We start from the raw sequence: 14,388 nt of genomic DNA, 5'->3' as shown, positions 1-14,388 counted from the left end.
TGCCTTTCTCGCAATTATTTGGAAGTATATTCGATAAAATATGCAACGAGATTAGAGCACATCATAGTGTTTACTCAGCTGCCGATATTTACATGACAATTTGAACAAAATATATATGTAAATATATATATTTTTCCTCGGCATTTCCCATCTCCATGAGAGGAAAAATTGCAACGCAAATCAAACCTGGAAAAGAAACCAGAAGTGCCTGCCCGTCAAGTTCATCAAACGCCTTCATCCACAATAAGGGAAAACAAAAAGATTCATCTAAAACCAATTCTTTGAAAAGGAAAGGAGACATGGATTCAAGTTTGCCTAAAACAAAATCTCCAATATGAAGAAGGCCTCTTGTTTCTTCTAGTGTGGTTGCAGGTTTTTGGAGGATAAGCTGAAGAAGAATGAATCATTGCCCACATCACTTGTATATCTTCATATTCTTGGCAAGACTCCAGGTCTTTGTAAATACTAAGAAGCACGTCTCTACTTCCTGCCGTTGTCATAACAACACATGAGTGAGAAAACCAACTAAATAAATTAGTGCTGCTCTGCTTGCAATAACATTTGAAAATAAATATTTGTCACCTTTGTTCTTGTTTCTGAAACCTGAAGCGATCTTCAGAAGTATGGACTTGGTGGAAAAGAGAAATGAGCGTTTGAAGGATAGCCAGCCACCCCACCTCCCCATCTTCTCATAGCTTCAGCTCTCATTTTCTTTCTTTTTATATGCTCGTTTTTCCCTTGTGAGCCCAACCTCACTCTTCAATAATAAAATAATGCTTGAGAGCTAAACAACAAAATGCAACAGACCAAGCACAAACCAACACTCGTATAGACAGGGGGGCCTTTATTTTTACTCAAATTTGGTTTTGATGCAAAGACACTTTTGTCCTCCTGAATTAATCAAACTGATGCAATGATCACGTTTCACAAGGGTCCATTGTGTCATTTAAAAAATGATGGGGACACTCAAAACTCATTTGATGAAGTGCCAAAAACAGGAAGAGTGATAAATTGAAAGAAGTGGACATTTAAGTAGGAGAGATCATTTTGGACTTAAGCATTTCTCATTTATCTTTCTTACCAAAGATTCTCAATTCTATTGTATTCGAAGAAAGTCATATGGGTCCCCAAGTCAAACGGACGGTTGGTTTTTCTTTCAGTTACGTTGTGTTTGTGCTGCACTCCTCACTCTCTCACTATCAAACATATCTCATTAATGATTTTTTTTTAAGGATTATATTGAGTTGATTAATTATTTAAGCATATGATTAAAGATTAGTTAAGAGCGTGCTTAGGTTCTTTGGATTCTTTCGGCATCGCTTTCGAAGCTTTGCTCAATCTTACTGGGTGATGCCACTTTTAGCAAGTGAAGGCATACGCATTGAAACCATTTCCGGTAGCATCGTGCCCAACTACTGCCTCCCGCAGACGACATTGTTTACCAAACTTTAATTCTTCCACCCAAATTCAGTTTCTTTTCTGTGTCGTTTTAATGGAGTGAAGAGCATTTTGCAGAAAGCTCACCCGCATTAGGTAGTGAAGATGAGGAATTTTTTGGAATTATATAATTTATGATTTATGAGGGATGACTGATAGGTAAATGCTCATCTACTACTCGGTTCTTATCTGGAAATAGAAAGCCCGGTGGTTTTCTTATCCGGGTGATGTTAAGTTTTAACATTTGACGTGGGTGTCATCTGTGGAGAGGATAGATTTTCTTATTCAAGCTTAATAAATGAAGTAGAAGCCATTTAATCGAGATGATAAAGTTTTTTTGCATTGAAAATAAGAAGTCTGAGTTTAAACTCCAATCATATGAGTGGAGAAAAAATTGAGTTGCGACTAGACTAAACCAATTTATTTTTTATTTTTTAAAAAAGAACCAGCATGAATCATAATGCTAACAAAGTTCATTGCTCAAATTACAGTGTCACTGGGAGTATAATTTCACAAAGCCAAGGATCATCAAAAATCAACATAATATTTTTTCTATTAACATAATCTTTTTTAAATTATGTTTTTAAAGGTAGGGGGCCGACAAATTCAAATTCATTTTCTTTAACCCTTTTTTTTCCCACAATTTAAATTCAAATAACTAACTAAATAAAAATATCTAGGCCTAAACAATTTTCATATTATTTTTGTCAAGATAAAGAAATGAGCGAAGCTCAAATTTTTTTTTTAATCTCTTACCTCCTTAATCAAAGTAATTAGTCAAATATTCTTTTTTCAAGTCTCTTATCTCCCTAACCAAAGTAATTAGTTAAATAAAACTGAGCAGTCTACCATGTCAAACAAAACTATTTAGAAACCACTCAACACGCCCTCATAGTCATAACTCAATCACTAACAAGAATTCAAACGCAAGATGCATAACAAATACTTCACAACAAAGATTAAGATGAACTTTTTTTTTGTTGAGCACTGAATTAATAATCAAGATTTATTTTGAATTTTTATTTTTCTTATTTCTCGTACCTAACAATTATTAATTCAATGCGAAAAAACTCAGTTCAACACTGAATCTTTATCCTCACAACAGTGGTGATTGTGATTTGTGCAAAACCCACTGAAAGAGAGAGGAAAAGTACCCTGATCCCCATTCAGGTTTAACCAGACCCCAATGCTTAATACATTTCAAATACAAAAGTGGAAAACCATAAGCCCAAAATTACAAACAGAAACGATAAAGAGATACATGAACTTAGATTAAATAGTTGAAAATAACATCCACCAAATAGTAGCTAAAATAAAAAAGGACAAAGCAGGTTCAAAATTGTGCTGATAAAAATAAAAATAAAAATAAAGATTCATTTTTGCATCGGTCCTACTTCAGCTTTAGAGAGTGCCAATCAGCTCTAATTCAACAAGAAAAAACAAAGCAGCAAAATGCATCCAAATTCATTGTAAAAGCTTAAGCAGCAGCCTGGGCAGCCTGTCTCTTCCTAGCTTCCTCAATGATGGACAACTTAATACCCTTGCCCTTAGGAAGTGACACCCATGGTTTTGAACCCTTCCCGATGGTGAACACATTGCCTAGACGAGTTGCAAACTCATGACCAAGGGCATCTTGAATATGGATGGTCTCAAAACTTCCCTTATGCTTTTCCCTGTTCTTGATGATTCCAACTCGACCTCTGTTTCTACCCCCAGTGACCATGACAATATTCCCAACATCAAACTTGATGAAGTCAGTGATCTTGTTCTCTTCTAAGTCAAGTTTGATGGTATCATTGGCTTTGATGAGTGGGTCAGGGTAGCGGATGGTACGCCCATCATAGGTGTTGATGTATGGGATACCTTTCTGGCCAAACTGGACTGATCTAACTTTGCAAAGCTTGAACTGCATTACAGAAAATTCATATAAATTTAAAGAGACTCGAGATGTTAACATGTGATATTCATTAGTGATGAATATGCAAATAATGGAAAATATGCACTACAAGTTTGTAAGAGAATTGGAGATACCAACTACATACATGAATAATGATAAGTTATCAGCAGTAATAATTCTTGATTCAAACAAGCAATTTCACAGCAAATTAATATTAAAAAACCAAGAGAGTACAAAGAGAATCAACTATAAGTTATAGACATACTTTTGCCTCCTCATCTCTGAGGGAATGGAGACGGAAGCGACCCTTGGTGTCATAAAGGAGACGGAAGTTCTCGTTGGTCTTGGGAATTGACACAACATCTGTTAACAAAGTCCCAAAAGAGAAAAAAAAAAGGACATAACAATCTCAGTACCTCAAACCAACAATTCTGCAAAGAATAGGCCGGGCAGAAGAATGAAAAGAAACTGCTACTCCTATATAACTAATAGATCTAAAATCAAGATTACAGAATACCATTTCCAAAAAAAGGAAAAAAAATCAAGTTACTTGCAAAGAGAGAAGTTCACATACCCATGAAACCAGCAGGGTAGGTCTTATCTGTCCTAACCTTCCCATCAACAAGAACATGTCGTTGCATCAGAATAGCAATAACTTCACGATATGTGAGAGCATATTTCAAACGGTTTCGCAATACAAGGATCAATGGCAAGCATTCCCTTGACTTGTGGGGACCAGATGATGGCTTAGGTGCCTGCAGACCAAGAGAATTATAATGAGTCAGCAAAAGTAGCTGAGAAGTAGAAAAAAGAAAAGAAAGTATCAAAAAGTTTAAGAGTTTAACTTGGCAAACATACAAATGCACCACCAAGCTTGTCAAGCATCCAGTGCTTAGGGGCATTGAGCCTCTTCAAGTGCTTCTTCAATCCTCTAGCCTGTAATGCACAAAGAATATACTTGTCAAGTGACCCAGAATTTTATAGTAAGAACCCAACAGAATCCCTCTAACAACCGTAGCATAAAGAATATCCACAAAACAAGTATCGCACAAACAATAGCAAATGCATCACAATGGATAAACCAGGCACCATATAGCAAGTTAGATATGTTCAATTGGAGTACCACACAACCAACACATTGCAAATTCACTTGAAGATATATTTTAATTCCCATGGTACCATAGACATACTAAACATCCAAACTTCTTAATTACACAAGACCCACAAACTAATTAAGAAAGAAAATTCCAACCAAACATAGAAGTTGGGGGAAAAAAATTCTCTGTGAAAGTAATCCAATTTATTCACAGCACTTGCCACATCAAAGACATCTAATGGAATGAAATATGCACGCATGAATGGAAAACACGATCACGTAATTTATATATAATCGATTGCATATATTCTCTTTATCTTCACAGATAAAAATAAAATAAAATAAAATAAAATAATCAGAAGGTAACAGTCATGGTGCTGGATACTCACTGATCCAAAAAAAAAAAAGTTCTAAAATTACGGTAATGCTATATGAATCGATTACGAAGCCAAACGTTTCCCGTTCTTCTAATTTATTTAAAAACGACATAGTTTCAAGGACGCGATACTAAATTTTTCAGAGAAAATGGACTTGCGGCAACTATCACATAATGTAACTCAAATCTAAAAACCAAAACAAACGCATTCATCGGCTCATGGTAAGTTTTTTTCTGAAGACGTAATACAAGTTGTCTTAGAAACAAATTAAGAACACGCTAAGGCTGAGTTTGATAAGATTAGAGAAAGTGTACGGAAGGCTAACCATTTTTGTGAGTTTGAAGCTGCTGCCTCGCTGCGGCTGCTTGTCTGTTCTCTTTGGCTCCGCGAGAAGAGTGAGAAGGTGACTAAACCCTAGTTTCTGTATTTATAATAACTGGGGGTACTTTAGGGTTTTTATTTGTTTTGTACTTTTTACCATGAAATTGGATTACGGGTAGGTTTGTTTTATGGGCTTAATCGGGTCGAGTTTAGAAACTATCAAGACGGCCCAACCTTTTTTGCCGATTGCATTTGTTGCTGCGCAATGCTCTAAATACACCCCTCAAAATTCTTAGAAGCCCGAAAATTTTTGGTCCGATGCCTAAAATTTGTATCTGTTAGATTTAAGTCGAATGGGGTATTTTAGGACCTGTTTGTGTGCTCGACATGATAGAATGTGATAAGAGAAGATGAGACAAGATAAGATGAAATGTGATGCAATGAGATAATTATAATAATGAATAATAAATTTAATTGAACCTTAAATAATCTATTTTACCTCTACTAGTAAAAACTCAAATTTTGAGTTTTTGAAAGTAGAGGTTAATTTTTTTTTTTAAATGTCAAAATATTTCAAATATCATCTACTTATTTAATAGTCTTATTTACTATTTTCATAATATAACTTTAAAAAACCTACCTATTAAAGTAATTTCATAAATTTTTAATAAAAACTTTTATTGATAATCAAACAACTAAATTTTTTTTAGTAAAAGTTATATTTACAAAAGTTTTACTAACAAAAACTCTACTTAAATAAGCTCTATTTGAAAAACTGTACTAAACGGAGCCTTAGTCCCTCATACATTCGTTGGAAAAGATTTTCATTGGAGTTTTGAGAAGTAGATTTTGAATCAATTTCAACTTATTTGCTGTTAAAAATTTGATCTAAAAGAGCTCTAAGGATTTGTAACATTAATATGGCTAGACTGTAATTTAAAAAAAGAACAACAAAGAAAATGAGGGTAAAAATGGTTCAACTTCTCCATATTTTGTTGATATAACACTCTCTTACTTGTGAATTATTTAACACAAACTCATTCTCGTCACTTTCTTATCACATTCTTATTGTTTTCTTTTCACATGTATTTGTCACTTCTTATCACTTTTTGATCACTTTATCGACAGGTTCTCACCACTTCTCAGTCACTTCTTAACCCCTTCTTATTTACGTTGTATCACGTTCTTTCTCATTTACCCGTAATCTTTAACATAATGACTAGAGATATCAGTCTAAAGTTGGATTTTTAACTTTTCAGTCAATTTGTTTTCCAAATTTTTACTTCTATAGAATATTTAATTTTGTAATTTCATCGTGATCTTTTAAACACCGAATCAAATAATGTAATAATAGATTGTGTACAATTTATTCGTGAATCATATTTCTGCTTCTATGTCAAAAATCTACATTAAAATTCATGCTTCGCGTGGTAAAGCCAGAGTTCAAGATGGCTGGTAATGATTATTGGAGAACGATGGAACAAATTAAAACAACCCCACATTACTTGAAAAGTACAAGGTTATGATTTTTGTTTACTTCAGCTTTAAGAAAGAATCAATTACAACTTAGTTGAAAACAATACTAATGATCACAGAAACCAAACAGATTACAGAACAATGTTAAAATACATTAAAAAAAATCAGAAAACAGCCACAGCACTTGATTACAAAAATCAGTTTCTCACAGCAGTTCTCCTTAATCATGGATGATAGAATGAATTAAAATGGAGGCCTCATCAGTTGTTGGAGCCACATCACCTGTTGATTGCAAAAACACAATATTAACTAACCAATCTTTGCAGAATAAAGAAACAGTGCAGCTTATAAGAACCCAAGAAGCCCAAGTGCTATAAGTATATATATACCTGGAAGTGATGTCGGCAAGTGAGAGACAATGTTACCAATGATGCTACCACCACCACCACCACCTTCATCGTCTTTCTTCACTTCTTCATTTTCTTCAACTCTTTTCACCATCACTTCTTCATCTTTCTTCTCATTTTCTGTCACTTGAGCTTGTTCGCTTGGGCGAAAGAAGTTGGGTATCACATTCTTGATTAGTCCTCCACCACCACTATTAACATTACCCACTTCCTCCTCTGACCCAGAGCCCTCATTTTCACTTCTTGCACCAATATCCTTGCTTCCGAAAACTTCATCCTTCTTTTGGTTAACATCTCCTGCTCTGGGACTCAAAGGAGAGACCAAGTTATGAATAATGTGGTCTAAGAGCCCTCCTTTTCTCTCTTCGTCATCTTTGCCTTCAGCGTCTGTTTCTTTTCGCTTGCTACACTCTTCTTGCCTATGCAATAAGCTTTCTGCTTCGGGCACAGCATCTTCCATCGTTTTCTCTTTAGTGTTTTTTAATTTTATCACTTCCGATAATTATTTATACCAAAGCCTATCATATAGCGGCCAAGGTGACAAGCGTCCCTATTCAAAGCATTATTTAATGCAAAGCCATATAATTTTATTACACGAACTTCGTAGATATTGTCTAATATAGACAAACCTCCCTTGTATTCCCAAAAAAAGATCAAAAAGATAAATCTGCCTCTACACTGGCGACACATGTCAATCCATAGGCCCATCTGGGCAGTATATTACGATCTCAATACAGAGTCGGTGGTGTCACCGACACGGAGATCTCCTGGGTGGCTGGGCCAATCCTGTTAAGTTCTATTTCTTTTTGCCCGAAGTCCAGTGGTAAAACAGGAGAATCCACTGTTTTCTCAAAACTAGGAAGCTTTTCTTCGCACGACCCTCAATATGGTTTAAGTTTTTCTGTTTGCAACACTGGAAGAAAAATGAACCCATAACAGACATGAAAACTAAATCGTAAAGCTTTTATTTCATGTCTAATTTTATGAATTTTACCGTCTAATAAGATGTAAGAGAATTTATAACTTCACATCAGTAAAATGTTGAATACAAGTTGATCTTCTCTAGGTTTCAAACTTTCATACAAGTTACATGGAGAGGAAATATACTAATTCTTAAGATCCTGAAACCATCTCTCCTCTGAAAGATGACTTGATCGCGCAAAAGTTACCTGGAAGCAAGACAACTTAAATTGAGGCTAAAACTTGCAGAACTCTTATAAGAAGAATAGTGACTCTATGGATCTGACGGATTTGAACCATATTTGGCTTTGACCATTGCATCCATTTTCTCCTGTTTCTCTTTGATCAGTGCCTCAATCCTCTTCTCTCTTCTGGCTTCTTTCGCTTCATTTTCAGCCTTGAGTCTCTCCACTATGGTATTGAAACCAGGAACTTTCTCCAACAGACTGTTTAGAGCTCCGGTCCTTAGGTTGTCGAGAACACGGACAAATTCCTGCATGCACGCATAACATGAAGGTCATACAAGGCACAGGCATCCACTTTTTCCAAAATTTACAATGCAGAACACCTCGAGGTGATCCACAAGGAAGTCCAAAGAGTTTAGGAATTAATGTAAAGATATGGAATATCTAAAGATCTAAGTAGAATTTTTTGTCGAACATATCATCTTCTTTCTAACAAACTACTGAGCTAAAGCAATCAAAAGCTTAAAATGAAACTGGAAGAAGCAAGACCATACCAAAATGTCCACATTCCACTCCCTGATGTAAGGAGGACCTGTTGTGTGGGAACCTAGTGGCTCTCGATACCACTCTCCGCCATATGTAATCTGATCCATAGCTTGCTCAACGCTTAGAACCTCCCATGGCCTTAGCCCAGGGATAATTTTTGATAATTGCAGCCTGTCCCCAACAAAAGCAATCCAGATGCCTTGTATTAATATTAACCAATACATTAAATTGTTTCAGATAGACAAATCTTGTGAGAAGATTAAGAGACACCAGTATCACATAGTTATTAAGAAATATGAAGAATTATCTTCAATCCAATAACAAATGCAATAAACCAAAGTGGACACAGTACCTGAGATCTTTTGGAATAAATTTGTTTGGCATGTGATCAGCTTCCAACATTGTTGTCAGTTCCGAGCCGCTAGCCCAAAGAAACAGAGCATGACTTGGAATTCTAACCCCAGGCCAAACACCACCATTAGCTTGTAGTACAGCATTATCACGTCTCCTGCTCTCCATAGCTTCTTCTTGGAGCTGCTTATAGGTTTTCTTCTCATGTCCCTTAAGAGGAACCCAAGGAGGTATACCTTTTTGAAGTTTGTGAAGGAAAGCTGTTGCTGCAGCACCAAGCCTAACTGGAAGCACCAAGCCAGAAGATAAGTTTCGACTCTAAATAAAAGAATAAAAGATAAGTGCCTCAAAATCCAAAAACCACCAAAAAGATAATAGATTGAGAACAGCAATGAAAGAACAAGGGGTATATTATTATTGCATTAACAAAATACAAATCTGAATCTGTTTAAAAATATATCAGCACTCATATTGAATGGCTAAGAGTGTACATTTACAGTTTATGCATCTCCTCTTGAATATGATACTTTCAAACTTCCAAAGTCACTCAAAACACGAGGAGTTGACATTACCAAAGAAAAATAATTCGGTCTAGTAACTTTTGAGGTCAAAAGCATGATTACGTCCTAAGATTTTCAGAGGTTGGATTTATACAAGCAAATTCTATGGTTTAAGAATTCCATCCAAACTGGATAGCTTTTCCACATACAGGCAACTCCTCATTATCACATTATTAGGAAATCAAAATATATTACTTGCAGACAACCCACTACGGAAATCATAAATTATAAATACATTCTCATGCAACTACTTCTTGTAGTCTCGCATAGAGATTGCATTAAACAAAATGAATAAACATGAGAAAGAAAATCCAACAAACCTTCCCAAGTAGCAATCGCCTTTTCCAAGCCATAAACCATGTGAATGGGTACCCATTCATCCATGTCTTCCCCCCATATGAATGTATCCTTATCAATGATACCAGCACCCCAAGCTGTCTTAAGCGTAATCAACTCCAACGGCCCTCTTGTTCGACCCAACCGATCCTTATAGTACCAACCCCCACTCCTCATTATAACTATACAAGACCAAAATTAACAACAACATAATCCAGTAAAACTCACAGCATAAACAATTCATATTAAGTTTTAGCATGACTAGAACGGTACTTACAATCATAGTAACGCTTCTCAAGCCGCTTATACCCAATGGCCTGAGCAACATCAATGGGCCGGCCGGGGGGGTACGGCCGCTGCCTAAACCCCCAAAGACCGAACTGAAACTGCTTCATAAAATCCCAAAACTTGTCGTCACTCTCTTCTTTAGTCTTTATCGCCTTCCTCGGCATCGGCCTCCCGTCCAATCCAATGACGTGCGGCAAAGCCTGCCACAGCTTCTTGTCCTCCGGTCTGTACGGCTTATCATTCTTCTTCAACTCAACTTCGTTCAAATAATCCGCTATCTCCTCGGCTCGCGCCATGAACTGAACAACGGGACTTTCCCTGAACGATTTCCACCATTCCTCATTTTCTTTAATTTCTTCTTCAGATGGGTTTTCTTTCTTCTCGAAAAGCGGTTCCTCTTTCAGGATTTCTTCTACTTCCGGGGCGTGGCGGTAATCGGGTAAGTTTTCGCATTCCCAGAAGTATTGGTCCAGCATTTTCTTGTAATAACCTGGTTCTTGCCGTTCGGTTTCCGGGTCGGGTTTCTTGGGCGTTTTTCGTTTGAAGAGGGATGATGAAATTGAAGCGAAATTTGAAGTGGGTTTCCCGGGATTGAAGAAAGAGAAGGATTCGGTGAGTGAGTGAAAGTTGATGATTGGAAGTGGGTTTGTGGGTTTATTGAACCAGTTTTCGAAGGGATTAAAGTTGATGGAAGCCATTAGGGTTTAGTGTTTTTGGTTAATAAGATACTGAAATCGTTGAAAATGGAGAAAGTACTGAGAGTGAGCTGAAGTGCAAGAGAAGATTGCGTTTAGTCAAAACGAAGAGGAAGATGCCGGCCATCGTTGGGCCGCTTAGTGTGGGACTTAATAAACACGGGCTCTCGGCTTGTCAAACTTCAAGCTTTTAAGGCCCATAAGTAGTTGAAAATTGAAAAGCACTTTTGGTTTTGAGTGTGCTGATGTAATTTTTCACTCAAAATGATCTACTTGGATATTTCCGACGTCAGCTCCTATCCGGAGCAACTTCACAACTGAGCTCAAATAGTACTGGATTCTTTTAAATGCAGAAAACATTATCTTTTAGTTTTTAAATTTTTTGAAATTTCAGAAAGTTTAAGATAGGGTATGATCAATGTGCATTGGCAACACCCATGCCCTCAAGATTCTAATCCCAATAATTGTTAAGACTCATTTTTCCTTCTAATGTAATTGGGTAACATATATTGAAGTGTGGGTAGAACTTTGGGCAGTGTCATAAAAAATTATAAATTATATCAGTAGAATTCTGATTTGATCAATATACATATTAGTGTTTGAGAAAAAAGAAAAAAGAAAAAAGAGACATATATATATAGGAGGGTACACTCATAAATAGACACAAATTAGCTTGTGATTATTTGAAAGTGTTTTTAGTGATACCAAAATCACTTAAACACATTCTAAGAGACTTAAATCTGAAAAAAAGTTTCAGAGTTCAGGTGAGATTATTGAAAGGTGCTTTGGTTCAGAGATAACGTGTGATTAGACAGTTCTTGCAGGCCTTCATGGCATAAAGTACATTCTTTAGCAAGGCTTATCAAGCAATCTCTTTAAAATAAGTCCATTCTAGATATTATGCTGATTTCGATGAAAGATTGTTGCTTCTTAATTTCTATTTTGATCATATGCATCCTCATTGTGAAAATTCAGTGCTGAAAATATTATGGTTAATGATGTCACTTATTCATTCGCATGCATGATTCCGTGGTTTCTGATAAAAAGAAAAAGAAGCTGAAAAAGCAAAAGTGGAAAAGTTTAAGTTACTTTAACTGCCTTTTGCTTTCGTAACACCAGAGCAAATCAATGGGAATAAACAATATCCCGCTACTGAAAGTTGCTTGCTTCAGTGTAATTTGAACTCACAAATGGCTTCCACAAAGCTTTTAACATTCTTCTTTCCTGCTTCTCTATTGCTTCTGTCAATCTCTCCATTTGGTAGTAGTGAAAATGTTACAGTTTCTGTTTACTATGAAACCCTGTGCCCATATTGTGCAGACTTCATAGTAAACCATTTAGTGAAGCTGTTTCAAAAGGGACTTAACTCCATTGTTAATCTTCGTATGATCCCTTGGGGCAACTCTATGATGCAACCTGATGGAACTTTTGTTTGCCAGGTTACATTTCTATGTTTTTTTTTTAATTCTCCTCCCGTTTCATTGTTTTGGATTTTCTAAACAAAAAAAGCAGTTCTGTTACTTCTGTATAACCACTTTTCTTCAAGTTCAAGCCTTGTTTAGGATAAAATGCATTTTCTTTTGGTGCAAGAAACTATTTATAAAGGATAAGTATTAAAATAAGGATAATTTTAAATGGCCTCTTCAGGATCAATCTAAGGTGCCCGTAATACTCACCGAATCAAGAAAAATCTTGCCATTTCAGCATGTCAAATTTCTTACAATAGTCTTGTAATTGGAATTACTTTATTTGCAGCATGGCCCAGGTGAATGCTTACTAAATACTATTGAGGCCTGCACCATTAGCATTTATCCTGATGTGGTGAGTCTTTTCAGTGCCTAGATGACTAATTTTAGTACCAGCCAGTTCGAAATCTCTTAAGCTCATTCTTATGCAAGGATTAATGGTGGTGGTCGTATCACATGTGTACATCAAAGTTGTATGAGTTTTCTTTGTACTAATTATCAATAAAATTCAAGTGCAGGTCCAGCATTTCAGTTTTATCCACTGTGTTGAGCGTCTCGCCTTGGAGAAAAGGCAGGCTGAGTGGATTAACTGCTTTGAATTAACTAAGTTGGGTAGGGTACCGATTGATTGCTACAGAAATGGTCTCGGGAAACTGGTTAGTTTTACACATGACAATTTTGATCTGCTGCCATTATAAATTATCTTTATCAGCCAGCTCTGACATTGATTGCATAGCAACATGCAGCTGGAACAAAAATATGCAACCGAAACTGCTCAGCTAAAACCACCACATAGATTTGTGCCTTGGGTAGTTGTAAATAATCAACCACTTCAAGAGGTCATTCCCAACCTCTTTTTTTTTTTGTTTCGGCTCTATCATATCCCCAGTCTAAGTTTCAAGTTTAAAATTTGCTTTTGCGATTGCAGGACTTCATGAATTTTGCAAACCATGTCTGCAAAGCTTACAAAGGCACTCGAGTACCGGAGGCTTGCAGATCACTTCCTAATAATATTCCAGTCAATGCAGAGTCTACAAGTTCAGTGTGCTATACAGGTGAGGGGAAGAATTAGACATCATTAGACCCAAGGAAAAAAAATTCCAAGATCAAAGATTGCTTGAAAGATCATTGGATGAAGATAGTAGCTTCAGTATTTAGTTGGATGGTATTATGTGGCTGGTTAAAGTTTGTTAATAAAATAAATGTTTATTATGGTGTTCAGGTCGGCTTGTTTTGCTTTGGATTGTAGGACTAGTATGGCTAAAATAGCATAGTTCACGGACCGGTAAGGATGCTAAAATGGATCTGTGACTGTGGCAAACAAGTGTTTTGCCTACATTTTGAGACCTCTCTCTTCCTGATTTGATCAGTATAGGTGGACTGTGATTGAATGGTATGTTGTTACAGAGGGCTTGTTCAGTCTGATAGGTGATTTTGGCCATAAATAATGCAACACTCTCGTTTTTCTTTAAGTTGGACTAGCAGGTTAATTAACCTTCTCAAAGAGGTATTCTTGCTTTCTTAAGGCGATTTTAGTGAGAGCGTAGGTAAAATTTTCGCAGGGATGATGCAGCTATTCCATGCTACATAATTGCTTTCCTTTCAACTATTCCATGCTACATTCCCAGTTTATGTATCGTATCGAGTACTTTTGAACGTGCAAATCCGGTTGCAAGAATGGAATTGTTTCCGCTTCATAAACAAATGATCCTGTTTGCATCCAATGTACTTGGCACTTAAAGTGCAGTGTAAAAGCAATGCATTATCGTAATCTCATGCTGGATAGTAATGTGGTAATGTGATCAATAGAAGTTTGAACCGAATCTTTATGGATTGGAAAGAAGGCAAACGGGTCCATTCGCTGTAGAATTACTGCACGTGAATGTTTATTCTGCTTGGAGTTTGTGAAATATATAAAATGATAAAGTACTCAATGTCATGCTTTCCAATTTCTACTTCCCAATTTCCAAAGATAGTAATTAACAACTCA

General features: G+C 36.3%; 4 protein-coding genes and 1 long non-coding RNA gene across 5 annotated transcripts; 1 reads left to right on the top strand and 4 right to left on the bottom strand.

The window, feature by feature from the left end:
• Positions 1 to 73: 73 nt before the first annotated feature.
• Positions 74 to 1,392, bottom strand: LOC107177458 (uncharacterized). Its single transcript, XR_001508513.3, has 2 exons — positions 583 to 1,392; positions 74 to 487 (listed from the first exon to the last, which is right to left on the bottom strand). It is a non-coding gene; the product is annotated as an uncharacterized LOC107177458 (long non-coding RNA).
• A 1,295-nt stretch (positions 1,393 to 2,687) lies between these two features.
• LOC102626610 (40S ribosomal protein S4-2) lies at positions 2,688 to 5,276 on the bottom strand. Its single transcript, XM_006481039.4, has 5 exons — positions 5,133 to 5,276; positions 4,193 to 4,270; positions 3,909 to 4,089; positions 3,600 to 3,697; positions 2,688 to 3,343 (listed from the first exon to the last, which is right to left on the bottom strand). The coding sequence occupies exons 1-5, from the start codon at positions 5,133 to 5,135 to the stop codon at positions 2,915 to 2,917; spliced, it is 789 nt and encodes a 262-aa protein (XP_006481102.1). The 5' UTR covers positions 5,136 to 5,276; the 3' UTR covers positions 2,688 to 2,914.
• Positions 5,277 to 6,612: 1,336 nt separating this feature from the next.
• Positions 6,613 to 7,802, bottom strand: LOC102618154 (hypothetical protein). The gene is made up of 2 exons (XM_006481358.4): positions 6,994 to 7,802; positions 6,613 to 6,886 (listed from the first exon to the last, which is right to left on the bottom strand). The coding sequence occupies exons 1-2, from the start codon at positions 7,469 to 7,471 to the stop codon at positions 6,825 to 6,827; spliced, it is 540 nt and encodes a 179-aa protein (XP_006481421.1). The 5' UTR covers positions 7,472 to 7,802; the 3' UTR covers positions 6,613 to 6,824.
• Positions 7,803 to 7,953: 151 nt separating this feature from the next.
• On the bottom strand, positions 7,954 to 11,087 carry LOC102626315 (protein TIC 56, chloroplastic). Its single transcript, XM_006481038.4, has 5 exons — positions 10,227 to 11,087; positions 9,934 to 10,131; positions 9,055 to 9,337; positions 8,711 to 8,873; positions 7,954 to 8,464 (listed from the first exon to the last, which is right to left on the bottom strand). Exons 1-5 carry the CDS (start codon positions 10,933 to 10,935, stop codon positions 8,246 to 8,248), a joined length of 1,572 nt encoding a protein of 523 aa, XP_006481101.1. The 5' UTR covers positions 10,936 to 11,087; the 3' UTR covers positions 7,954 to 8,245.
• A 970-nt stretch (positions 11,088 to 12,057) lies between these two features.
• LOC102617581 (gamma-interferon-responsive lysosomal thiol protein-like) lies at positions 12,058 to 14,163 on the top strand. The gene is made up of 6 exons (XM_052443047.1): positions 12,058 to 12,371; positions 12,688 to 12,753; positions 12,917 to 13,054; positions 13,145 to 13,237; positions 13,327 to 13,453; positions 13,621 to 14,163. The coding sequence occupies exons 1-6, from the start codon at positions 12,123 to 12,125 to the stop codon at positions 13,665 to 13,667; spliced, it is 720 nt and encodes a 239-aa protein (XP_052299007.1). The 5' UTR covers positions 12,058 to 12,122; the 3' UTR covers positions 13,668 to 14,163.
• Positions 14,164 to 14,388: the final 225 nt, after the last annotated feature.

The sequence above is a fragment of the Citrus sinensis genome, chromosome 6 (genome assembly GCF_022201045.2).
Source record: "Citrus sinensis cultivar Valencia sweet orange chromosome 6, DVS_A1.0, whole genome shotgun sequence".
NCBI classification, from domain to species: Eukaryota; Viridiplantae; Streptophyta; class Magnoliopsida; order Sapindales; family Rutaceae; genus Citrus; species Citrus sinensis.
The sequence above is the reverse complement of the archived record's forward strand: the minus strand, read 5'-3'. Positions and strand labels throughout refer to the sequence as shown.

What these genes read in the sequence shown, in the direction of transcription:
- LOC102617581 (XM_052443047.1), top strand. Translation starts at nt 12,123, where the DNA reads ATGGCTTCCACAAAGCTTTTAACATTCTTCTTTCCTGCTTCTCTATTG. An exon ending in ATGGAACTTTTGTTTGCCAG is followed by an intron (nt 12,372 to 12,687) that starts GTTACATTTCTA and finishes CTTTATTTGCAG; the next exon opens with CATGGCCCAGGTGAATGCTT. An exon ending in ATAATCAACCACTTCAAGAG is followed by an intron (nt 13,238 to 13,326) that starts GTCATTCCCAAC and finishes TTGCGATTGCAG; the next exon opens with GACTTCATGAATTTTGCAAA.
- LOC102626315 (XM_006481038.4), bottom strand. Translation starts at nt 10,935, where the DNA reads ATGGCTTCCATCAACTTTAATCCCTTCGAAAACTGGTTCAATAAACCC. An exon ending in TGAGAAGCGTTACTATGATT is followed by an intron (nt 10,132 to 10,226) that starts GTAAGTACCGTT and finishes GGTCTTGTATAG; the next exon opens with TTATAATGAGGAGTGGGGGT. An exon ending in TTTATTCCAAAAGATCTCAG is followed by an intron (nt 8,874 to 9,054) that starts GTACTGTGTCCA and finishes TGTTGGGGACAG; the next exon opens with GCTGCAATTATCAAAAATTA.
- LOC102618154 (XM_006481358.4), bottom strand. Translation starts at nt 7,471, where the DNA reads ATGGAAGATGCTGTGCCCGAAGCAGAAAGCTTATTGCATAGGCAAGAA. An exon ending in CTTGCCGACATCACTTCCAG is followed by an intron (nt 6,887 to 6,993) that starts GTATATATATAC and finishes TGCAATCAACAG; the next exon opens with GTGATGTGGCTCCAACAACT.
- LOC102626610 (XM_006481039.4), bottom strand. An exon ending in ACAAGCTTGGTGGTGCATTT is followed by an intron (nt 4,090 to 4,192) that starts GTATGTTTGCCA and finishes CTTGGTCTGCAG; the next exon opens with GCACCTAAGCCATCATCTGG. An exon ending in TCAGAGATGAGGAGGCAAAA is followed by an intron (nt 3,344 to 3,599) that starts GTATGTCTATAA and finishes TCTGTAATGCAG; the next exon opens with TTCAAGCTTTGCAAAGTTAG.